This window comes from Podarcis gaigeae (assembly GCF_964106915.1).
Source record: "Podarcis gaigeae genome assembly, chromosome: 7".
NCBI classification, from domain to species: Eukaryota; Metazoa; Chordata; class Lepidosauria; order Squamata; family Lacertidae; genus Podarcis; species Podarcis gaigeae.
This window is the reverse complement of record NC_139683.1, coordinates 90,364,975-90,391,405: the sequence shown is the minus strand read 5'-3', so window position 1 is coordinate 90,391,405 and position 26,431 is coordinate 90,364,975. Positions and strand designations below refer to the sequence as shown.

The window sequence follows — 26,431 nt, the reverse complement described above, 5'->3', positions numbered from 1 at the left end:
CTAGCGGTTTTTTCGTCTTGCGAAGCAAGCCCATTGACAGCTTAGTGGATTAGCGCTACAGCGGTCTAGCGGCTTCTAGCGATCAGCTGTTAAGCGGCTTATCAGCAGATCAGCTGTTAAGCGGCGTAGCGGCTTAGGAAAAGGGGGGAAGCGGGGGGAAACCGCGGGGACTCGCAAGATTTTTTTGTCTTGCGAAGCAACCCCATAGGGAAATTCGTTTTGCGAAGCACCTCCAAAACGGAAAACCCTTTCGTCTAGTGGGTTTTCCGTCTTGCGAGGCGTTCGTCTTGCGGGGCACCACTGTAGATATTTCCATTCTAAGCAATCAAAGGCTTTAAGGATGTCTGGGGACATGATCGTCAGTAGGAATTTGGTTGTTTTGCTGTGTTCTGTCAGATTCAGTAGTTTCCTAATTGGGTTTGTTATGCTGCGACCAGGGACAAAGCCGGCCTGATCCGTCGTGATTAGTTTGTGTAGGAAGATTTTTAGGCGGTTAGGATTGATGTGACTATCTTATAGTCTTAGTTTATCAATGAGATTGGGCAGTGTGATTCTGTTTTGAGGCTATCTTTAAGTGGTAATAGAGACTATTTTGGAAGAGGTCCAGGTTTGGGGGATATCATTAAATAGGCAGGTCATGTAAGGCATCAGGGTTTCTTTGATTTTTTTTTGTAGAATTCTGCTGTATAGCCATCCAGGCCTGGGGCTTTGCATGGTTTCAGGTTTTTGAGTACCATCTCTATTTCCTCTGGGGTGAGAGGGCAGTTAAGGTTGACATGGTCAGCCTGGTTAGGAATCTTCTGATTTCCTGTTCAGGTGGGTTGTGGGAGGTGTATGGATTGGCATGAAATCCAGCAAATTCTGAGGTTATTTCTTTGATGGAGGATGTTATGTTACTTTTTTAGTGACACAGTGTATTCTTGTTTTGAGTGATTCCCCCCCCCCCGCATCTGTATGCATAGTTGGGAGTTCTTCCCTCCTTATTTGTAAAAGCGTTATTTAGAATATAGGATGTTAATCATATTGTTTTATTGATTTCTAGAGAGTCACTTTCCCTTCTTTTTTGTTCTATGAGTTTAAGGAGTTTTTTGGCTCCTGCTTGTTTGAAGTGTGATGAGAGGGTCATAATGTCTTGTTCTAATTGACCAATTTTTGAGGTTTGTTTTTTAATAGATGCCCTCTCCTTTATGCAGGCTCCTCTGGTGACCACTTTCATTGTGTCCCAGAGGAGGGGAGTTGTTATGTCGCCCACACCATTATCCTTAAATTGTTTTGGAGAGTTTTCAAGAGACTCTCTTTAGCTAGTTGGACCATGATAAAATAGTTTGTGCGTCCTCTACTATTTTCAGGATAGCTTCTACAGGGGTGTGGTCTGTGATTTTAAAGTTACCAATGTTTGTTGTTTCTACCAGGAGAAATGACCCAGAGTTGCCTGTGGATCCGAGTTTGGGAATTTTCTTAACAAACTAGATTGAATTGGGGGATGGTCTCTGCCTACAGATCTGTGCGCAGAATTTGGCAACCATCCGGGTCATCTTGTTATCTTTGCCTAACGGGAGATGATCAATTTTTTTGCTTTACTGGGAAGTCAGCAAGCCTCACCAGCAGGGGGTCAATGGTTTCTCTACGTGCCTCATCATAAAAGGGACATCTAAAAAATATATGTTCAGGGCTTCCTATATCCCCCAATGGACAGGCACAAATTCCCTGGTCATGTGGGACTTTTTTGAAGGATCTTTCCAAGACTGGCGAGGGCAGAGCCAAGTTTCTGGAAAGTGTAAAAGCCCTTCTTGCATTCTTTGATACAACAAAAAAGAGATATGCTGCCAGTGCAGCTATATCTCTCTCGATTTCTACAATCTTGTAGTCGGGGCACCTTCAGCATTCCTGTTGTCTCTTGGTGTCGATAATTCTTTGCCTAACCATATCTTTTGCTTGGCCCAAGCCCAGACTTAGAAGGGCTTGAGGGGCAAAACCCAGTTTCTGAAGAGTGTTCAGGATGGCTGTCTGCCATCCTGACTGGAACTGGTTGCAAAGGAACAGTGGAGCTATACCACGGGGGAGCAGTTTCAGTGACAGCCAACCGAAGTATGCTGATTTGCTAGCTTTGGGGAGTGGAATTCTGGATTATTGAGAGTGGTTACCAAGTTATTGAAATAAAAATTAAATAGTAGGGGGGCCAGAGGTTCTATTTAATTATCACCATTGAGAGAATGACTTCTCATAAAAATAAGAGTGAGGAGGATAACAGAGGCTTTGTACTCATGTTGCTCCTCCATGCCTAGGTACGGTTTCAGGGTAGCCAAAACCAAGCAGTCTTTTATGGGACCATAAAGACCAAAGTAGAAAATGATTAAAGCATTAGCCTTGGTCAGACTGTGGCAAATATAGACAGTGGACAATTGTTGCTGTCTATATGAAGAATTGGTGCTTGGTGGTGCCAAGACTGAGGCTGTAAAAGACACCCCCCAATAAATGCAGTGGACTCCCTCCCAGCATCAAGAGAATGAAAGCAAGAGACGTAGGAAGCAGAAGCTTGATGGCCTTAACTGCTAAGTGCAGGGGAAACTGGCCACATGGCACTCTTCCTGTCTAGACATCTACTGGAAAGAGGGTTCTGCAGTGAGAACCCTTCTAACTGTTTAAAATGCTACAGGAAAGGAATGAATATATGAGCTGCATATACAATTAAAGCACCCCCCCCCCCCCGCAAGAATCCTGGGAACCATTGTCTACCCTCTCGCAGCGCCTCACAATTCCCAGCCCCCTTAACAAACTAGAGTTTCCAGGAATCTCTAGTGGAGGAACTGGACTTTAAACGTGCTTTAAAAGTATGGCATGTGCAGTCTTGGACTTAGATGTGCCATGGGATTATTCAGCATTTTATCTAACAGCACTGCTCTCTGTCCTGGTGAGATGCCAGTTCCCTCTCGGGTGTTGACTGCTTGCTTGCACTTTTGGGAGGAGTGCTCACTCCCTGGCAGTCCTTGCAGCTCCTCTGAATCACTCCAGACCACCTCGCCCTTGGAGACGGAGGGGGGATTCCGAAACTTCAAAATTCTTTTTCTTTCTAAAGGTCTACAAACTGACGCAGGCAGCTGTTTCTCCTATTGAGAGTGTCATGCTCCTATGAACAGCATCTTACAAAAAGCACCATTTACTCAGAGGGTGCCATGAGGCATCTTGGGAGGCAAAAAAGCATCTCTGCCATTGCACAAGAGGGGACTGAGGGCAAATGTGACAAGCTCTACAGCTGCTGCTGCAGAGGCTCTGGCAATGAGAAACACCGGGTTGGGGGGGGGTTACATTTAGCATTAATTTCACAGCCAACAGCTGCAGCATTAAGAGCCAACATGAAGCCAAGTGGATGTATTGTGCAAGACTTTCTCTTGAAAGTGTTACTTCAGGCAGCAATTATGTTTGTTGCAACTCCCCTGACGCTTGCTGTAATTTGTAGACATGTAATACTCCCTAGATCTTGAGACTCTTAATCTCAGGGTCATTAGGCAAATGATTCCTGCATTGCCAGGGGTTGTACCAGGTGACCCTTGTGACCCCTTCCAACTTTACAGTCCTATGATTCTATGTGCGAATGAATATATGCATCCCCAAACATGCAGGGAGAGCACTCAGAAATGCCCATTTCCCCTTCATACTTTTATGAGAACATTGACGCGGCAACACTCACCGTAACCACGACAAACACAATGTGTAATGTAATGCTGTGTAATGGATGAAGTATTTCTCTGGATTCCCTTTTACAAGATTGCATCTGACAATGAAAGACACATAGCTCTTCTGGGCACCAGAACTTGGTCTGTACTGTGGTGCGTATGCACGTCACTCACTAATAAGAGGAGCTCTGATGGATCAGGCCAGAATCCTGTTCTCACTGCAGCCACCCAGGTGCCTGTGCGAAGCCCACAAGCCGGACACGGAAGCATGCAGCCTCAGATCCCGGAGGGGGTGTAAAACTGTAATGAGTAATAGCCATTGATAGCCTTATCCTCTCTGGACTTGTTTCAACCCCTTTTTAAGCCGCCCGTCTTTCTACATCTTGCAGTAGTGACGTCCATAGTTTAACTATGCACTGTGTTAAGTTCTTCCTTTTGTCTGTCCTGAATCCTCCAATATTCAGCTTCAGTGGGTGGCCCCTGACTTCCACCATTATGAAGGACAAATAGACAACAACTCTCCAGCCACTTGTCTCATGCTGTATATAAACGCCTTCCTCTGCCCCAGCTGCAACAAAACATGTCAGGCGGCAGGCGCTGCAACCTTCCAGCGGCTTGACCTCACCCCCAAGGGTGCGCTCCTCCACTGTCTCCTGAGACAGGCAGATGCCAGCACACATAATTTCACACATCTCACCATGCCCTGCCTCTTACTTTTTCTCTAAACAAAAAACCAACTGTTGTAATTTTTCCTCATAGGGGAAACAGTCAGTGGATGCTCTCTACTGCATCCCATTTTCACTAGCAGAAAATCTTTCTGGCACATGCCCCACATGTCAAGTCTAAAGTACGATGCTTCCCTAGCACAAACTGCAGTTCTCCCTCTTGTTGCCTTGCTGGGGTTCTACGTCTGACCTTGTGATCAGGCCTTTCTCTATTTTGTAGTCAAGTCTATGGGCTTTGCTGCTCCCATTCATCCAGGAGCATCATGGGTCACCCTGTGATACTGTCAGACTGGCCCAGTTCCATTTGCCTTCCTTGTGTGATGTGTCCGGTTATCACCTATGATGTTCTCTGAATCCCTTTTCAAAAGCTACTGAAAAGGGAACACAGGATGCTAACCACCAATTTTCCACGGTTAAGATGCAAATGACTCTACATCCCATTTCTTAAAATGCCGCTGTGACAGTCTTTAACATTTCGTACATTTAACGCACATGACTTCCCACCCGCACCCCGGGAATCCTTGTTTCTGTGTCTTCTGTGGGGAGTCACTACCAGCTGTTGCTGGGAGCTACATTCCAGGACCCCTGCCTCACTGTCACCCCAAATATATCTACTTCTCTACTTCCTGTTCCCACAAGAGTCTTGGCTGCTGCTGGGAAGTCATTGCAAAATGGCCAAGGTCCTTCCTTAGTAACAGGCCAGGAAAGTGATTGATGAGATTCCAGCTCAGGGTCATCTCTGTTGTTTACTCTTCCATCAGCTCAGGATGGAAGTGGGAAAGCAGGGACCAGCCGGCAGCCTCTTCCATGCAGAACCGCTCGTGGTTAATGCAAGGGAGCTGAGCCAGCAAGATCCAAAGCGATTTTATGAGTTCCACTGCAATGTTCTTGTTGATGGATGCAGTTTGGCACTGTGCATTTCCACTGGGGAAATAAAAGTGGGTTATAAGCTGAATGAATGAGTGATATATTTATAGTATCTATATACTGCTTTTCAGACAGACCTTACAAAGTGGTTCATGCAAGGTTATTACAAGAATAAGCATCTTCTTTTTTTAAAAAAAAAGTTACAGGAAAATGGAGAAGACACCTTAAGAAAAATCTGTTACTGCTTCTTCTCCATTTCCCAGGGCAAGGTGGTCCTACAGATGCCCCTGTGGTGGCAGATGGGGGAGGCAGGGGCCACTCTGGAAGGTGGTGGCAATTTCCTAAGTTTCTTTCTTTTGCACTTCCATATATTTCCCATGGGATGCAGGTGGCGCTGCGGGTTAAACCACAGAGCCTAGGACTTGCCGATCAGAAGGTCGGCAGTTCGAATCCCTGTGACGGGGTGAGCTCCTGTTGCTCGGTCCCTGCTCCGGCCAACCTAGCAGTTTGAAAGCACGTCAAAGTGCAAGTAGATCAACAGGTACCTCTCCGGTGGGAAGGTAAACGGTGTTTCCGTGCGCTGCTCTAGTTCGCCAGAAGCGGCTTAGTCATGCTGGCCACATGACCCGGAAGCTGTACGCCGGCTCCCTCGGCCAGTAAAGCGAGATGAGCGCCGCAACCCTAGAGTTGGCCACGACTGGACCTAATGGTCAGGGGTCCCTTTACCTTTACATTTCCCATAACTGACCTGAGTGAGCTGGTGTTATACGGCAGCAAAGAGACTGATCTCCCCACCCCAGTACCAAACCTGTTCTGTCATGAACTCAGAAGATGGCCTTTGACAAGGCATGTTCTATCCCATCCCACCGGAAAATTGGGAATAGTAATATTGCCTAGTTCTTGCGCTATGTCTTGTGCTATGGCTGCCTCATGGCCTGTGCCCTGTCTCAAGTGCTGTTCCTGGTCATGTTTTGAGAGACAGAGATATATGAAGTACAACCAAATCCATTCTGTTAAGCAGCCTTTTTGAAAAGGAAAGTGCTATGATCAGTCCACTCACTGCTTCAGACGTCAGAACACGGTTTTAAGAGATTAAAAGCAGCAGCAGCAGCAGCAGCAGAACCTCCCTAGTGGACAGGTGAGGTAACCTCTCTTGAGAGCATGCACACATAAATATACAAGCAAGACCTGATCTTGTATACTGGCTCATCCAAACTTGCCTTTGTGTTGCCTTTCCGTGTCCAAGCACTTTTTTCTTTTGCCTGGCCTTTCCCCACAAAACCCCACTCTTTGCTGCTGAATCAAAACAAACAGCAATCCATGGAAAAACTGAATTGCCCTTTGTTCTTATTCAGTGTTAAAGAGGTTTTCCAGGGGACAGGGGCAGACCTGATCTTTCAAATTTCAGTGGTGCTCTGAGCCAGGCCAAAATTGGGTATCCCTGCCTTTCGCCTTCTGTTCTGTGCATGCCCTAGGCCCTGCAACACCTCCCTCAGCTCAGCACTCAGTCTGCGGGAACCCAGTCAGGCTCCCCTAAATCCACCTCTGCTTGGAAATCAGCGAGGCAGCACAACACAAACAAAAAACTCCGAGATACAGACTGGGAAAGTGCGGGCCTGTGCTTAAGAAGTGTGGATGGCTCCTAAGTTTGTACATGTGGCCAATGGATAGGGAGCGCAAGAGAAGCAGAGTCCGCGCTGCCACCCGCAGCCAGACTCCCTTTTCTCGCGCGCTTCCCCACTGGAAGGCAAACACGTGTGGAGCGGCCGCCCCTCGCGGAACGTCCGGGCTGCACGTGTGACCATTTCCCTGCTGCCAGGGACGTTCCCTTGGCGGCGCGGGGGCGCCCGGGGTCTCCGTGAGGCGCTGCCCTGGGCGGAGGGCGGGTCGGGCGCGGCCGGGGCGCGCTGTTCGGCGGCCCTTCCTCCGCAGCCGGGAGCCCCGCCTTCCGCCCCCTCCCGTGACTCCTCGGCCCCGGGAGGTTTCCTCCCGACGGGCGGCGTTTCCCTTCCCTTCCCTTCCCGGAGCCGCCGTCCCCACCCAGCCCTGGCCGCCCGGAGGCCGTTATAAGCGCGGCGCGCCGAGGGCGGGAAGCTTCGCCCGCCAGGATGCGGCTCCTCGCCCGGCTCCTGCTGGCGGCGGCGGCGGCGGCGGCGGCGGCGGCGCTGGCCGGCCGAGGCAGCAGCGGCGTGGCGGCGGCGGCGGCGGCGGCCCCTTCGGGCGCGCAGTGCCTGGGCGCCGTGTGCTACGGCTTGTTCTGGGGGGCGCGCAGCTTCGCGCAGGCCAGCGAGGGGTGCGCGGCGGGCGGCGGGCACCTGATGACGGTGCGCTCGACGGTGGCGGCCGAGGCGGCGGAGGTGCTGCTGGGCGGCCGCGCGGGCGGCGCGTGGCTGGGCCTGCGGCTGCCCGACGGCTCGTCGTGCGTGGAGCCGGCCAAGCAGCTGCGCGGCTTCCTCTGGGTGACGGGCGACGAGCGCACGGACTACGAGGCCTGGGCCGAGGCGGCGGCGGCGGCGGCGCCGTCGTGCGGCCCCCGGTGCGCGCTGCTGAACGAGCGGCTGAGCTGGGAGGAGCGCGCCTGCGACGCCGCCGCCGCCGCCGGCTTCCTCTGCGAGTACAGCTACCCCGGCGGCACGTGCGGCCCGCTGGCGCTGCCCGCGCCCGCCCCCGCCGTCTCCTACCTGACGCCCTTCGGCGCCCGCGAGAGCGAGCTGCTGGCCGCCCCGCCGGGCACGACGGCCGAGGTGGCCGGCCTGGACGCCCGCCTGGAGTGCCGCGCGCCCGGGGGCGGCCCGGCGCGGTGGGGCTCGGCGGCGCCCGGCGCCTGGGACTGCCGGCTGGAGAACGGCGGCTGCCAGCAGCACTGCGTGGCCTCGGCCGACGCCCCCCTCTGCATGTGCAGCGAGGGCTACGCGCTGGGCGCCGACGGGCGGAGCTGCCTGGACGTGGACGACTGCCGGGCCGAGCCGAGCCCTTGCGAGCAGGAGTGCGTGAACACCCAGGGCGGCTTCGAGTGCCGCTGCCACGAAACCTACGAGCTGGTCGAGGGCAGGTGCCTGCTGAAAAATCGCAAGTGCGAGGAGTTAATGTGCGAGCACGAATGTGCAGATGTCGAGGGAGAGTATGGGTGCATCTGCTCTGAAGGATATGTGCCCCATCCCCAAATGCCGAATAGGTGTGTGATGTTCTGCAATGAGACCAGCTGCCCAGCTGAGTGCGACCCTCACACCGGGGACACCTGCTACTGTGCAGATGGCTTTATCTTGCAAGACGACCCAGATGGGACAAAGGTTTGCGTGGATATTGATGAGTGTGATTCTGGAAGTTGCCAGAAACTGGAGTGCATTAACGTGCCAGGCAGCTATATGTGTCTCTGTCCAGGTGGGCAGTTGTGCAAGGAACCGCCAGATGAAACAGAGTACTCTGGTGACGCTGAAACTTATTCCACACCCTCAGTTCCCTCTTTTATCCCACCCAAGGAGGAAGATGCTGGCAGAAACCAGGGGGTATTGATTGCTATCATTGTTAGTACTACATTGATGGTTATAGCGTTAGTAGCGATTTTGTGCTACTTGGTGAAAAAACACTGCACTTTACCCACCGTATTGGATTACAAATGCCAACAACCCGAGACTGGGGTGCCATTGCAGCAAGTAGTCACCCCAAACAGCGCCTCTTCCTGATGGAAAATGTGGACCTTCACATGTGAGGCAAAGAAGTGGGAATGGGGGAGAGCTAAATTATTTGAATACTGGATGGGAAATGCCTGTGAATTCCCCTAGGAACTGCTGTGCAAATACCGCTTCTTGAGAGTGGTCCTACAAATGCCATGCACTGAGATCAATGTAAGTGTGTGACACTTTCCTGTACATGAATCCCAAGGCAAGAGAGAAGGGGCCGCAGGAGGGCGCCTGGCCTGCATTCAGCGCTAGGACTTCTGCTCCAACTGCTTTTACTCCAGATGCAGCATTCATGATTTCTTTTTCTCTCTCAACCAGACATGAAACTAACGGTGCCTTTCTTATAAAAATGACTTTTTGATAGTTTTGAAAACTTGGTTACCTAAAATAAAAAATAATAAAAAGGGGCTGTCTTTTATTAGCATTGTTTTACAATGTATTGATACTGGTGTGTTTCCAGTCTGCTTCATGCATCTGATAAAAGCTGTTTGCTACAAAGCTTATGCCACATCAACCACTTAGGATGCAGAACTACTGTGCAACTCTCAATTTATTTTAATGGTCACTGTGTCAGTAGAACTTCTAATTAGGATCAACGTGTAGTTTTTATGTGGCAGGAGCAGTTTTACATATTTGCAGTTAAGAAGGTGTGTTTTATGTAGCAGCAACATTAGGAAGCTCCCTTCCACCGAGTCAGACTGTTGGTCTATCTCAGTGGTTCCCAATTAGGGGTCAGAACGCACCCAGTGGATTCACGGCCCCATCCCTTGCCCCCCCCCCTTTTTGATCATTTTTGCATGGTAATATCACAGATTTTATGGTCTGTTTTTTAGTAAACCTAAAAACCTTTGCTTATTAGGGGCTCCCCCACATTTTGTTTAAAAAAATGCTTTGCAGAGGTAACTACCATAGAGTTATCAAAATTTTCAAAAGTCTATCTTATTCATTATTGTTTGCACAGAGATTCAGCGGGCCGTGGAGCTCTGCCATACTTCCCACCTCATCCCAGTGAAATATCTGTTTTACAATCTCATTTTCATGCTGTGGGGTTTTTTTGTTTTGCAAAACAACAAATTATTTAACATTGTCAATTTCAGAAACATAATCTGTAGTTATTCAAACATTTATTTTGCTGAACTGAATTATTTTGTCTTCATCCTTCATCCTTTTCCATTGCAAAATTTTCACTGATGTCTTTGAAAGTGGGTTCATGCCCTTTCCTCTTGCTTCTCAGTATCATGGTGTATCATAATCTGTATTATAGTGTTTAATGTCCTCATTTCGGACTTTTTTTTATTAAAAAGGTGGTAAAATAGACTTCAGATCCAATTTTAAAACCAGTTCCAAATCAAGCCTAGAACATTGAGTTAAGCGCTTCACATTGGAAGAGCTGAACACAAATCTGAACTTCAGCAGGACCAGGAAGAAGTCTGCTTTAAAGATTTATCTCATCTGTGACTCCAGCCTCGCACTGTGTTCTTGGTAAAGAGTGAACAATCGTACAAAAACTCTAGCTGAGTTTAGGCTTTTTATTTGCTTGGCACAGTTCTGACTAAACAACCTTGATATTTCCGATTGTGTTAAAACGTGACTTTTTAAAAAAGTGAAAGTGAGTGGGAGAGGTATTTTTCATCAGCTGTTTTGTAAACTTTATAGTTGCAAGTATTTATTTATTTATGGGATATATATCATTGCAGAATAATGGTTCCATCCCATGGATGAATAATAAAATTTATATGAAAAGTACAATAGCCTTCAGACGCTGGACACAGGCTTGTGTGCCAGTCTACCATATTTCACTTGACTGAGACTGCAGTCCCGTCACATCTGGGTGTAAGCCTCACCCAATTCAGTGGTACTTCCACCTGAGTAGGTTGGGTTAGGATTGCAGCCTGATGCATGGAATAGCCAGTCTCTCCCGCCATTGGTCTGTACAATTATGAAAAACATTCACAAATATAAGTGAAATAAAACCACATTAGCTTGATGCCTATCCTTGATTAATAATGCTGTGATTGTGACAATACTGATTATACAATAATGGTTCTATAATATGATAAAATTTCTAAGGCCACAACTGTATGCTCGCCTGGGAGGAAGTCCTGTTGAACTTAATGGGGTTACTTTTGAGTAGACACATGGGACTGCACTGTTAGCATTAAGATGAAACAGGGTGATAATCCAGCAACATTTCATTCATGGCTGATGCTGAACTGGTTTTTACTGCTAGATGAATCAACAAAAGCTTTAGTTTGTTGATCAGTGGAGACAAATTTAAACTGGTGGGGTTTGAGTTTACATTTTATTTTAAGTTTACTTTAAAATAAGTGAGAAAGAAATAAGAGAAGTAAGAGAAAAAAATACTGTACTATGGTAGATATGAACTTTTCCGCTAATAAACATGACTTTAAAGCTTTTTTCATTCATATTATGTAATATAAGCATCATAGGTGCCAGCTCCCTTGGGCTCTGGGTGCCCAAGCACCCGCAAAATTCCCCATGAATTTCAGCACCCACAGGTACAGTGCCACGCTGGCACTCCTGATAAGCATAATGTGGAATGAAAGCACATCATCACATGAAAAATAATTCCAGAACTTTTTCTAAGCTATTGCATTTGTAAACATATATGGCAGAGAGGTTCCTGTGTGCTTATAGGTACCGTAATTCTGCTTATATGAAGGAACGTTATCCAGGTATTAGCTGCTTTAGAAAACTCAATAGCTCCATTTAACACTTTTCCAAAAATTTCCTCTGGTAGTGTTAGCCTTTTTTTAAAAAATCAAATTGTAAGTTATCTTCAGTATCTCAAAAAGGCACCATATTGTGGGGATTTGGTAATATTGCAATTCATCCCTAAATTTATTCAGTTAAAGCCAATTATTAATTAACTAAAAATCTTCATTTGGTTGTTAGCCTCAATTTCATTATATACACAGATCACACCAGAAAGGCCTGTTTGTTTTTAATACCAGGATACCCAGATTTGTGACTTGCTGTGGTGTTTTTTGCGGATGCAAATCATTTTCAGTAACATGGATCAATGTTGTAATTACCATATTTACTAGAATCTAATGCTCACCTTTTTTGCCCAAATTATGTTTCAAAAATTAAGGTTCACATTAGATTCAATGGCACAATTACATTTGCCGGCATATACTTTTTTCGTTTCAAGGTTCTGAAAACTGAGGTGTGCGTTAGATTCAGTGGCACCTCAGACTTGAGTAAAGATGGTGCTTACCTTCCTCATCTCCTTTCCCTTCCCTGGGATGATCTGGTTTACCTAAAAACAATATAAAATACAACCAATTTTAATAAACATTCCAAAAAACAAAAGATAGAAAGAAAACTGATGCAAAACACTGATCAATCTCTCTTTTAAAAAGAGCCCTCAGATAAGGATAACATCAAAGCAGCCAATTTGCCTCTATCAAAGCAAGTGAATATAAGCATATATGAGCTCATGGTTACAACTACTACCAATTAATTGTGGGGTTATCTTGACTACCAAGATGGCATATGCAGAGCTCCCTAGGGGACTCTTAACATCCAGCAGCAAGAACTGACTAAACCTGCATTACTGATACAGAAAAGTGACTTTACACAAGAATATGTTAGTGACTTGACAGATGCTTTTCAAAAAGTTGAACATTGTGTGGCAAAAATGAGAGTGGAAAGGATGTAGTACTTTTCCATCCAGGAAGAAGTGACTGCAGTTGGAAGAAATTGCCTAGCAAGAATGCAAAATGTATGTCTTAGCTAAAGAAGATATGGAAAGGCTACTTCTGCCCTTTTGTAGAGAACCTTTACACTGATTGATTGACAGAAAAGAAGGTGACTTGGCTGCAAAGGCTGGCAACCACCTCAGCAGGAAGAGGTCTTGCAGCAGACACCCACCCATGCCTTCTGAAGAGGGTCATGTCTTGGAGGAGGAATTGCCTGGAAATTCTAATGAATGAAATTACAGTAGCTGCTATTCTCTATATCCTTTTGCTGAGCTAGAGATGCTGTGCTTTGCTCCTCCTTCCAGGAAGGAATCCAGTTTCCTCAGGGAGCATTCAAATGTTGGCAAGCTTCTCTTAGATATATATTCTCACCCCAAAACCTTGCATCGGGTCACTGCAGCTGCTCTTGCCAGGCAGCCTTGTGGAACCAAGGTGGTGATCATATTTCTTCATTCCCCCACACTTCCTTGGCTGCACTCCTTTGCTGTGTGAACATTCCTAGGTATTCTCGCTGTCTGAATGGGTCATTTTATTGCAAAAATAGAAATCTTCACACACTGTCTGAAAATGTGCAGGGCAACACAAAAACTACTGAATGATGATTTGACAATGCTGTTGTCTGGATGCTTCATAAAAAGCATGAGAAGACTTCCGTGGAGGCAGTTCAAGTTAGTTGGCTGGAATATTGTTGGATGCCGGTCATGGCTGTACTATCAAAGGGCTTAAGGGTACCTCTCTGAAAAGATGGAAAACCTATTTTCTAAAACAGACATGGCTAACATGTCCCCCTTCAGATGTTATACTACAACTCCTCTCAACACAAGGGCATTGTGTTGGCTGCTCCTGCTCTAAAGGTTCCTATGCAAGTCTTTGGGTGAAATGTCATATGATAGTCAGGCAGGAGTTAGGCAGTTGGTATTCTCTGTTTTTCTCCACCAAATGGGCAGCTGAGCATTTTGTAATGGCATTGTTTTAACAGCTGGCAGAGAAAATATTTTTTTGTAGGAAGCCTGGATTTTTTTATCTTCATGTAAGCTTTGGGGTTTAGATTAGTTTTAAAACATTTGATTACAGAGAGTTAACTATTGTCTCTCTATGAATGCATGTTGGTTGTCCTGTGTGCATTGAGTTCCACCTGCCAGGCGCTTTGCTTGCACCAGCCCCACAGAAATGAGTGTGCTCTCGCATATCACCCCTACCTCACTTTTCACTATATTCACAAAATGGCATAGAAAAAGGAGAGAAAAGAATAAACATACGGGATAGAACATTTGAAACATCAGAAAATAGAAAAAACAACAGCTTTCATAGTGCAAATTGTTGTTGCTAACTTATTTATACCCTGCTTTTCCCCCTGATGGGACTCAAAGTAGTTTACAGATTAAAAACAAGATGCAAAGGCATCTTGAAAGTGTATTAAACAAAAGGCTGCATTGGAAGACTGCAGTTTTGACCAGATGAGCCACTGGGGAAGGGTGGTCTTAACATCATTCCCTATTTAAAATCACTTCACCAAACTGCTCCTTGTCCCTTTCCTGCCCCCTGAACGTCTCTATCCCCCCCTTACTCACCATCCAGGGCATGGGAGTAGCCAAGAGGGGCAGGAGGGCAGCTGCCCCCTAAATCAATACAAATATGAGAATCTGCCCCCCCCCAAACCTCTGGCTACGCTCATGGTGCAAAGTGTTGCTAGTGGTGGCACTGGGTCCAACTGAAATCTACAGCTCTGCCGGGTGGCTGAGCCATCCTCTCCCCCTTCCACTTGACCATTTTACTCCACAGGCATTTGGTGGGGGTGGGGATTTCCTTGTGCATTTCCACTGACCACAAAAAAAGCATTTTTAGTAAAAATAAAATAAAAGTTACGCTACTCTTAGATAAAAGCACACACTAGATGTTCATCTTGACCTAACACAACAACCTGTTTCCCAAAACATGCAGCGCCAACAGAAAAATCTTTCCTGAAAGCCACCCCAGCAAAGTCTATGGAAGAAAACCATAGACCACTTGCTGAAGTATCTCATCAAACTTTTAACTTCTTCAGAGTAAGCTGTTTCTTACCCTTTCTACCTCAAATTTGGCAGGGGTTCTCCCCATACTTACCACTCCCACATGACCAAGTTTCAAATTGGTCTGTTGAACCGTTTTCTAATTGTGAGCCATACAACCTACTTCCCCCCATCCGATGGCTCATGCTGAACTCACCCTTAATGTGGGGCCATTACTGCATTTAAAAAATCCAACTAGGGCTGAGTATTTGGGTGATAAATACTTGCTCAACTCACTAGTGAAATATTTTATTGTGAAATAATAATGGTCAAGTACTTACAATGTTAACTTTGTAGAACTGTTAAAGATGAAAAGAGAGCCAAAGACCTGCTGACCAAAACCTGGAGTTAGTTATTTGAAGCTTGAATCCTAGAGTTGGAGGGCACCAGGAGGATCACCTAGTCCAGCCCCCTTGAACTTGTAACCCTGAGAGGAACAGTCTCATGTTCTATCTATATCTTGAAAATCTAGATTAATAAAATTATGGGTTGTTGTTTTTTTAAAAAAATGCTCTATCTCATGAGCTGTCCCTTAAGAAGCAACATTCTAAATATTTGCTGTCAGTTACTATTTGTAGCTAACAATGTTGTACAAATATTAAAGAAAAGGATCTGTTCTTAGCTGTGATCCCAGATCCTTCAGGATAGCCAGGGGTAGAATGGCACAAAAACAATACTTGGCAGATTCCTTCACTCAGTTAGTTTTTCAAGGTATGGAAAATGCCAGATTGTCAATATTTGTGACACAAAGGCACACTTTCTCATGCCTCTGGTCTATTGAAAATGTCAGCTTGTCAACATTTCCATCCACCTTAGGCAAAGATTCTGACCAATGTAGACAAAATAAGCAGATTTTCTGTTGCTAAGAAAATAAAAAATTACTGAAACACATTTTTAGTCTGCTGTTCTACCCTACAGAAGGCAAAGTTACAGAAAATAGACCAGGACTTTAAGATGCTAGAGAAGTAAAACTTAGAAAAGGAGAAGTTTAATAGAAATGATTTTCAAACTGATATTCTATCAGTAAGATAAAGTCTTCTTCAAACAAAGTAATTGTTCTTCTTGATGGCATTTCCTGTACTTTTTGTTGGCTCCCGTCTATCTCAAAAGACAATGGAGTGTGCCTCAGGGGGGAAATCAAACTGCTGTGTTAACAGCACTAAAGGGGCCTCCCTGGAACAGAAGCCCGGGTAGCGGGTGTGGATGCCTTGGGCTGCCCAGACCTACAAGTATAACAGGTATTAAAAATGAAAATGCCATGGGGTACTTTTTGGGCACATTGCCTAATCTTGGATCCTCTTTCTCCTAATTTAGACTTATTTTACCACATTTCCTATGGGGTTATAAAAACTAATCACTGGTGTGGATGAAAAAAAGCAGGATACAGAGTTTCAGTTGCTGCAGTGGTGCTTTGTAGTGTTAAAGTGGGTAGATCAGCCAAATATGATTTTTGTTGTTGTTGCAGTAGCCCAATTTTAGTGGCAAAGTAGACGACTGTAGACCACTATTCCAAGTGTGCCTGCCTGCCATTCTTGGAGGAGGGGGGCGGAGTCAGCTAGGTAATGTCTCCTTCTTTGTAAAGGACAGGATGCCTGGCCCATAGGCACATCTAGAAAGGGACATCAGGAAAAAGTGACAGACATTAAGAAGACCAATGAGAAAAGAGTGTTTCAGTGAATTGTTGATCACCAGCACACGAGATTGCTGTGGTGCTCAGCATATAATGAGACACAGGAGTGGGGAACGTCAACATTTTAATTTGCCACAGACAACAACAACAAACTCTTGGGCTGGCACCCAGGCTAGCTTAAACAAGGACAGATGCAACTGGGAATGCCTTTGACAGATGGTGACCTACATTTTAAATTGAGTTCTGATGCTGGCTGACAGCAAAGGCACGAGCAAGACTCTGCAGATGCTGGATAGCTCAGTTGCTTAGCGCATGGTGCTGATAACGCCAAGGTTGCTGGTTTGATCTCGTAAGGGACAGCTGCCTTTTCCTGCACTGCAGGGGGTTGGACTAGATGACCCTCAGGGGCCCTTTCAACGCTATGATTCTTTGTCCCCCCCAGCCCTGCAGGATTCTGGATACACACATACATGTGCCAGCCTCTATATATGTGTTGCTATCTCTTTCTTTATATTTTGGAGAAAGGCCACATTCTTAGGCAGTCCAAGTACAGGTGTGGGATATTTTAGTTTAGTGCTGTTAATCACTTGGCAAAATGGTCAAAGCATATATCCATTTAAAGTCAGCTTGCTTGTTGCCAGACGCTGCAGAGGAAAGCAAAAAAATCTCATCAGGAGGGCGGGGGCAAATCCTTGTTGCTATCCCAGCACTTTCTTCTGGATTTTCCACTTCACACTATTCCATTGCAGAAATATCACCTTTTAAAGCACTGAATGTGCTGTATTTGTCCTGGGAAATTGCTACTTTTTTCTGCAGGTAGCACAGCCACACCCAGGGCTATTGCAATTTGCTATCTTTTCATGGAGAATGCGGAACAGTTTCACATAGACAAAATGTATCAGCTGCCTATGCTTGCTGAGCCCATGAGAAACCTCAGAACTTCAATTGCCTTTTCAAAAGTTGAGGGAGCCATTAAGGACAGGACATTCTGCTGCCTGAGGCGAAGGCCACCCCAAGCCCACGTACAGAAGCAGAAAGGAGTGGCAGAAGTTGACGATGGCAGCGAGACAACATCCTTCGTCTTGCCCCCACTCCCTGTCTCCCAACATCAGCCACCTGAGCCACTTGTCTAATTGTAAGGCTCAGCCCTGACAGAGTGCAATTCACTGAGAAGTTCTCTTTAGCAGTTTCAAGTTTGGTCTTTCATTTTTTCAACAAGACATCTGTTTTTCATAATTGAAGTTAGCAATTTTTTTTTGGGGGGGGGGGAGGGTTGCAAGTAGTTAGCCCTACTAGGGTACACAATAGCCTGAACCAGCGCTGCATGTCCCTCTCAAGACTGACCACCCCTCCCCATTCCTTGGTCTCCTTCCTTACCATAACCTATTATCCCCCAACAAAGCTTTCTGGGCTGGGTTCTCCTCCCCTGCCTTGTGTAAATTTCTCCTGATATGACAGCGGAATCAGGCAGAAATATTTAGTAGGAAGATAAAGACTGTGAAAAATGGAAGGGAGGGAACCTTTCCTGTTACACTTTTTGTCTGTGTTTCATGCTTGAAAGACTGTGGAAGGGCGAGTGTTTCCGGAGTTTATCTTGAGTGGCATTTAATCTGAGCCAGATACAAAAGGAACAATCAATGCTGAATCTTTTTCAGTTGGAAGAAATGACAAATCCTGCATTTTCATCACGTCTCTTCCAGCAGTATTGCTCAAAGAACAGCAAAATATCACCCCTGGGGCAACATCTGGAGAAAAGGTCAATCTTGAGAGGCCTGAGCCAACTTGAGAGCAAGAGGCACTAACCTGCTCTTGGAATTGGTGCCAAATCCATTGTTATCCTATCTTGAGGTTTCTGGTTCACTTTCCTGAGCAAAAATAGTAAACTCAGGGCATAATAACAATAGCATAATGACTTCCTCATGAACACCCATTGCACTTGGCAGAGTAATTTAAGCAAAGAGACAACAGGCCTGCACCCTTTCACTGTTGACAACGGAGGAAAGCACAAAGGGAGAGGAGGAGAGAGGGCACCTGGGAAGAATATGTGCAAGTGTAGTGACAGGTTCCTAGGGCTCATCCATACCTTCTCTTGAGCCGTATTTTGATCATATAGCACAGGGGTTGGCAAACTAAGTCCCACTGGCCAGATCAGCCCCAATTGCCTTCAAGATCTGGTCCTTGGACTGTCCATGGATCAGCGTGGGGGTTCTGTTCATTCGGGCGGCACCATTCCCCCCCACACCGCGGTGACGCCTCCTCCCTCCCTCCTCCAGGCTTCTACCTGTCCTGCCTAGAGGAGGAAGGGGGCTGGGCTGAGCTGGCTGAGCACTTTCACACCATTCATCTTCCCTCCGCCGCCGCCGCCCTGGTGCTCCTGTGGGCCAGAGAGCGGAGCGGACGAGCTCGCTCTGCCTACCCACGAGAAGCAGCAGCCATGGTGGTGGTGGCAATGGCAGCCCCTGAGAAGGTAAGCGCAGCAGGTGGGGGTGGAGGTTGGGAGGAGGACTGCTTGCTCCCCTCGCCTCTTCTTCCAGCCCCCCCCCGGTGCCACTTCTCTGGCCCGCCACAAGGTCTGAGGGACAGTGGACTGACGCGCGGCTAAAAAAATTTGCCGACCCCTGATATAGCACACCAACTAATTCCCCTGGGTCCAAGAATTTTTCTGGTTGTTCCATGGCTGAGCCTTGTGAAAATCTGATCTTATCCACTGAACAGAAGCTCGGTTAAGCAAATCTCTCTTTGGATTATCTGTGCAACTGGTAAGATCCAACTAAGTGAGAATGATTGGATTTTCACAAGAGGCAGCCATGGAAGAAAACCACAGCAGTTCTCCTTCCGAAATTTGGCAGTAGGGGCCAAGGTGCCTGCGAAGTCTGGGCTGTCTCTGTCCAGGGAAGGGAGCAACGAGCACAACAGCCCAAGATGGTGGGTGGCATTCCATGCCACATTGGAAACTTACAACTGCAGCGGGTGGAAGGGAGGGAAATGGATTAATGAGACCCTTACATTGTGAATCTGTTCCTTCTGGAGAGGAACAGCCCAGTTTAGCATTAACCCAGGGAGAAGATCCACCCACTAAGAGAATCTCCATCTTGTCTGGAATCATTACATTATTTTATAATGTATATTTTGGAAACTTTCTTTTCTTTATATTTGGAAGTTCTTGAAAAGAAGCTGACATAAAAGAACTAATTTATTGAAATCGAAAATACTCGCATTTTATGTACCCCACTTAAGAGAAATATAAATCCTGTTAAATAAAAAAGAAAGGAATGGAAGTCACTGAGCTCTGGAAATGCCCCTGGGGGTGATGAAATCAAGCAATCACAGTTGAATAGGCATGAGACTGGTTGAGATTTGCAGGGTGGAAACGCTGTATCTTTCCACAAAGTTTCAGGCTTTCTTTGTCTATCCTCTTGGTTTCTTTTCTCCTAAACATGTATCTACTTTCTGCTCAAAGATTTGCCTTTTGTGTGACACTCCATCCAAGCACCTAATTTCTGAAGTAACACTTGCCCTTTCTCTGCAGTCTAATCCTGTGTTTGCTCAGAGTTCGGTGGGTCTTACTGAGCAAAAGTTTGTAGCCCTTGTTATACTTGACCAAAGAAAGCAGGCTGTGGTGTGTGTGTACCCATCCCACCTTCCACTGATCCCTGGGGTGACTGTGAGCTGTAATTGAACTCAATGGGACTTGCTTCATAGAAGATATGCATAGAATTTCAGCCCGTTGCTTTCCTTTGTGAAAGGACCTAATTAGTCTGTGAAAATCTTAGAATCATTAAGATTTCTTCCCATGGAAGCAGCAAGCTATTGCTTACCTTTGTCACCAAAAGTCCTTTGCCAGAGTTCAGCAGCCACCCACTGCCCTCTCCACAGTGACGCATGGAGGCCCGCAGGCATATCAATTTCTTACAGGATGTGCTGCCAGAGCTCATGTTTTTAAAACACAATTTTATGATCTCAGTTCTCGGATAACAAACGACCCCACATATTGTGTGGATGCAAATCTCATGAGATTGAATTCCTCACTTGTCTGAAACATTTTAACCTCTGAGGCAAAAACCTCATGCTGGGACTATGATCCCATGGATAAACATTCCACAAATCATTTGAACATTTTAATAACTGCAAGTTTAATCATCCAGATGATGATTAAAATGTACTTGACCCCAAAACACACTTGAACAAATTCAGGCAAGAGGTCTTTCACAATGTGAATACTATTATTATCACTGTTATTACATTCAGTATGCAAACTGTAATGTACACCATTCTGACTATCTGGGGTGAGGCTCTGCCATAGTCTGCTCACGTGATTAATATGGGGTGTGCGGTGGAAGGCCTCTGTCAACAAGCGATGTGACCCGGAGAGGATAACATGACAAGGGCGGGTGGTGTTTTCTTTCTCCATGAGCCCAGTTTTAGTTAGAAATAAATATTTAAAAATACACAAAGGGAACTGCTAAAGCAGAGGTCTTGGGGGGAAATTAATACAAATGGCACAAATAAGCATATTTTCTATTTCCAAATTTCAAAGGAGAGTGCCCACCCTTGTAACGGAAGAGGAAGGTATTGGCAGGGGAACTCTGAGGTTGCTGCTAGATAGGAGAAGGGGGTGGTGGTGAGCTGAGCTGGAAGTGGTCTGGGAGCTGGAGACAGAGTGACCTGCTTGCTGGGCTGGATCCAAAGCTGTGTCTAATGGAGAAGCAAGACGTGTTGGGGCGTTGCTGCTATGAGCTCCTCCATCTTATACTCGGGTTGTATATATGAGACAGTACAACAGCCCTGCAAGATTATCAACTGCTTTTATCCAGCAGTGGCTCATGGGGGGAGGGGGGCAGAGCAGAGTGCTGCAACCCATCAGAACATACCTGCAAGCAGCACCCCCAAACTGCAGACCTGCTCCTTAAGGAGGAATACAACCCTTTCCAGGGCTGGCAATAGGCCCATTTCTGGAACATAGGAACCACTCCTCCTGATGTCCTGATACAACATTGGGACATTGTGTGTACAATCCCCCCCCCCTGATCTCCCTCACAAATCAGTGCCTCTGAACCACTGTAGCACAGTGCCCTGATTTTCCATCCCACAGAACTGGTCCAGAAGGATACCATGGTCAGTGGTACCAAAAGCTGCAGAGAGATCGAGAAGCAGCAGCAACTTCACACTGCTCTTTTATTGCTCTTGGTAAAGGTCATAATCTGGACGACCAAGGATAACTCAGTCCCATCACCCAGCCTAAGACCAGACTAGAATGGGTCTAGCTAATCTGTGATTTCCAAGAATGCCTACAGTTGCCACACCATGACTCTCTCCAACACTCTCCCTAGGAAGCAGGTATTTGAAGCTGGTTGGTATTTAGTCTAAATCATGGGGTCCAGAGCCAGTTTCTTTAAGAGTGGTCATATCACTGCCTCTTCCAAGGACCACCCGCTCTTACAATGAAGGATTAACCACACTCTGAACCCAACCAGTCCATCACTCTCTTCTAGATTTAAGAGGAAAGGGGTCGAGAGGAACATATTGGGTGTATAGGCACAAGCACCTTGTCTACCTCCTTACTCTTCCTGCAGATGGGCATGTGATTAGCTAAACCCACTGATCAACAAATGAATAATTCCTATAAATGAACTCGGCAAAGGCCAGTATTAAAATTGCCATCCATCATACCATGTGAATGATTTGCCATTTGCAGCTTAAGGGGAAATTCTTAGCAAAATCACAGGCAGTTAAGTAAGGATGTTGGCTGATTAATACGTTCATCAAAACCAGTAATGAAATGAAAATGACCCTGGGATCACAGCAATGGGTGGCTGGGATTTGCAGAGACACCAGAACTTTATTTAATTGCCATGGTGCTTCTCATGGAATTATGGGAGTAAAGAAAGACAAGCAGTTCCATTCTCTGAATGCTGCTCTTTCACAGCTTAAACATGGACCATGTTCCTTCTCCTCTTTATTGAGATGACAGCTGATGGGCTGGATAATTAGATTTGCATGACGGCACAGGAGGCCACCACCTAGCTGAAGCTAACCAGTACCTGAATGGGTGATCACCTGGGAATTACATGCAGGGTGTCTTGGAGTCCGTAATGGAATAAAGGTGATTTTATATCCTCATTTTAAAGGTTAATATAAGTATATAAAGGCAGTATGTATTTGAATAGAATTTAAGCCTCACACAGAGGAAGGAGAGGGGGAATAAACTTGTTCCTTAAAGGGGCTGCCTAACAGTGGTGGTTTGCTATCAGCCCAGGGATTGAAAACAAAAAGCCCTTATTGTGCAACCCACCTAGGAATAAGTTGGGACCTACCAGAATCAAAGAATTGTAGAGTTGAAAGGAACTCCAAGGGTCTTCTAGCCTAATTCCATGCAATGCAGGAATCCTTTGCCTAATGTGGGGCTTGGACCCATGACCTTGAGATTAAGAGTCTCATGCTCAACAGACTGAGCTATCCCAGGACTCTCAGAGGAGCATGAGCACTGCCTCCCCACAGAAGCTGCTGAATTCATAGCTCAGTGGTAGAGCATCTGTCTGGCATGCTGGAGGTCCCAGGTTCAGTCCTGAACATCTTTAGATAAGGCTGGGATAGACTTCCTGTCTGAAACCCTGGAGAGTCGCTGCCAGTCACTGGAGACAATAGGGAGCTAGGTGGACCACTGGTCTGACTCAGTACAAGTCAGCTTCCAGCATTCCTGTATTTCCTGCAGATGCCCCCTGCCCCTGCCTGAGTTTTCTGGTGTAATGCGTGCATTTAGTGTGAATGCATGTTATGTCATGCCTTGTGTCTTTAAAAAAGAATTCTTTTTTTAAAAAAAGATTTTTATTAAGTTTTCAAAAATTGTATAAAAACAAAACAAAAATAAAAACAGACAAAAATAAAAGACAAGTATAATTTCAATCCCTTTTTTTTCTTATAACTTACTTCCCCGACTTCCTCATACCTCCCCTCTCTGTATTCCAATTTCTAATTTATTAATTCAGCAAATCCTTTTCCTTGTTTTTCATTTAATTTTTAGCCTTTCTTTTCATTTTACTTATCCATTACCGCTGGAAACCACGTAATTTCTAAACCAACGTCATTCTAACATTCATTAATTTTACAATGTTTCTTAAGATAATCCTTAAATTTCTTCCAATCTTCTTCCGCTGTCTCTCTCCCCTGGTCTCGGATTCTGCCAGTCATTTCTGCCAGTCCCATATAATCTATCACCTTCATCTGCCATTCTTCCAAGGTGGGTAGATCTTGTGTCTTTCAATACTTTGCGATGAGTATTCTTGCTGCTGTTGTAGCGTACATAAAGAATGTTCTATCCTTCTTTGGCACCAATTGGCCGACAATACCCAAGAGAAAGGCCTCTGGTTTCTTCAGAAAGGTATATTTAAATACCTTTTTCAGTTCATTATATATCATTTCCCAGAACGCCTTAATCTTTGGACACGTCCACCAAAGGTGAAAGAAAGTACCTTCATTTTCTTTACATTTCCAACATTTATTATCAGGCAAGTGGTCATGTACCACCTATAAATCATTTTCATAATATTCTCTCTTAGGGCCATTACATGCCGTAAATTTCATTCCGGTGGTCCACAACTTTTCCCAGTCAGCAAACATAATGTTATGACCAATGTCTTGTGCCCACTTAATCATGACTGAGTTCACCGTTTCATCCTGCGTATTCCATTTCAACAGCAAGTTATACATTTTTGACAATTTTTTTGTATTGGATTCTAACAAATCTGTTTCCAATTTTGATTTTTCCACCTGGAAGCCAATTTTCCTGTCCATCTTATAAACCTCCATTATTTGATAATAATGAAGCCAGTCTCGCACTTTATCTTTTAATTTCTCAAAACTCTGCAATTTCAGTTTGTCCCCTTCTTGTTCCAAAATTTCCCAATATTTCGGCCATTTGGACTCCATATTAAGCTTTTTCACAGCCTTCGCCTCCATTGGCGACAACCACCTTGGGGTTTTATTTTCCAACAAATCTTTATATCTAATCCAGACATTATACAATGCTTTCCTGACAATATGATTTTTAAAGGCTTTGTGTGCTTTAACCTTGTCATACCACAGATATGCATTTCACCCAAAAGTATTATTAAAACCTTCTAAATCCAAAATGTCTGTGTTCTCAAGAAGCAGCCAGTCTTTCAACCAGCAGAAAGCTGCCGATTCATAGTATAGTTTAAAGTCTGGCAGGGCAAATCCCCCCCTTAAAAAAAAAAGAATTCTTAATCATCACAGAACTGTGCTTTGATTGTTAATGGTCATAAGATTGATACTGTACTAATAAGTCACAAGGCTCACAATCACAATCAACACAGACGTGAAGTATCTGGCCCAGATTCCTGCTGTTTTGTAAGCAGGTCATTTGCAACAACCCCTTGGGCTCTCTCTGCCTGCAACTGTCGACAGAGCGTTCTTTTCATGGTAATGCTGCCTTTGGAACTTAAACAAAATAGATTTTGTCATTATCACACAAAATACAAAAGCCAGCTGAGAGATTAGATTTCATAACAGGTTAACATTCAAAGTATATAGTCATGGAGAATAATTGCATGACTAACCATGGAACCAAACGCAAGGCAAGTTCAGAATGGATCTTCAGCCAGATGGGCGGGGTATAAATCATCATCATCATCAACATCATCTTCATTCGCACTTTATTGATTATCTCTTGAACTTATTACAGGCTCAACCCCAAATGCCACACAGAATGTAAGTGTGTAGCTATTTAAAGAGTGACACATAGGTACATCGGAACCAATGAGAGACTCACAGGGATATCAGAATTGTAACACCACTTATTTGCCTACAGGGAACTTAGAAAGTTACCGTAATAGCTGGTCAACAATGACCTGGTTATTAGGAAAAACTGAAAATGGGACATAATAATAATTTATTACTTATACCCTGCCCATTTGGCCAGGCCTCCCCAGCCACTCTGGGCGGCTTCCAACAGAACATTAAAAACACGATAAAATGGCAAACATTAAAAACTTCCCTAAACAGGGCTAAAAGTCAGATAGTTGTTTATTTCCCTGACATCTGATGGGAGGGCGTTCCACAGGGTGGGCACCACTACCAAGAAGACCCTCTGCCTGGTTCTGTGGAACCTCACTTCTTGCAGTGAGGGAACTGCCAGAAGGCCCTTGGCGCTGGACCTCAGTGTCTGGGCTGAATGATGGGGGTGGAGATGCTCCTTCAGGTATACTGGGCCGAGGCCATTTAGGTCTTTAAAGGTCAGCACCAACACTTTGAATTGTGCTTGGAAACATACTGGGAGCCAATGTAGGTCTTTCAAGACCGGTGTTATGTGGTCTCGGCAGCCACTCACAGTCATCAGTCTAGCTGCCGCATTCTGGATTAGTTGCAGTTTCTGGGTCACCTTCAAAGGTAGCCCCACATAGAGCGCATTGCAGTAGTCCAAGAGGGAGATAACTAGAGCATGCACCACTCTGGTGAGACAGTCTGTGGGCAGGTGGGGTCTCAGCCTGCATACCAGATGGAGCTGGGAGACAGCTGCCCTGGACATAGAATTGACCTGCACCTCCATGGACAGCTGTGAGTCCAAAATGACTCCCAGGCTGCAACACCTGGTCCTTCAGGGGCACAGTTACCCCATTCAGGACAAGGGAGTCCTCCACACCCACCTGTCCCCTGTCCCCCCCAAAACAGTACTTTTGTCTTGTCAGGATTCAACCTCAATCTGTTAGCTGCCATCCATCCTCAGCCGCCTCCAGACACTCACACAGGACCTTCACCGCCTTCACTGGTTCTGATTTAAAAGAGGTAGAGCTGGGTATCATTCACAGACTAATGAACACCCAGCCCAAATCCCCAATGATCTCTCCTAGCAGCTTCATGTAGATCTTAAAAAGCATGGGGGAGAGGACGGAACCCTGAGGCACCTCACAAGTGAGAGTCTAGGGGTCTGAACACTCATCCCCCAACACCACTTTCTGAACACGGCCCAGGAGGAAGGAGCGGAACCACTGTATGACAGTACCCCCAGCTCCCAGCCCCTCTAGACTGTCCAGAAGGATGTTATGTTCAATGGTATCAAAGGCCAC

The 26,431-nt window shown here is 45.7% G+C and overlaps 1 protein-coding gene across 1 annotated transcript; it reads left to right on the top strand.

The window, feature by feature from the left end:
- Positions 1–7,242: 7,242 nt before the first annotated feature.
- THBD (thrombomodulin) lies at positions 7,243–11,362 on the top strand. The gene has a single exon (XM_083748647.1). It carries the CDS (start codon positions 7,375–7,377, stop codon positions 8,947–8,949), a length of 1,575 nt encoding a protein of 524 aa, XP_083604773.1. The 5' UTR covers positions 7,243–7,374; the 3' UTR covers positions 8,950–11,362.
- The last annotated feature ends 15,069 nt before the right edge of the window (positions 11,363–26,431 follow it).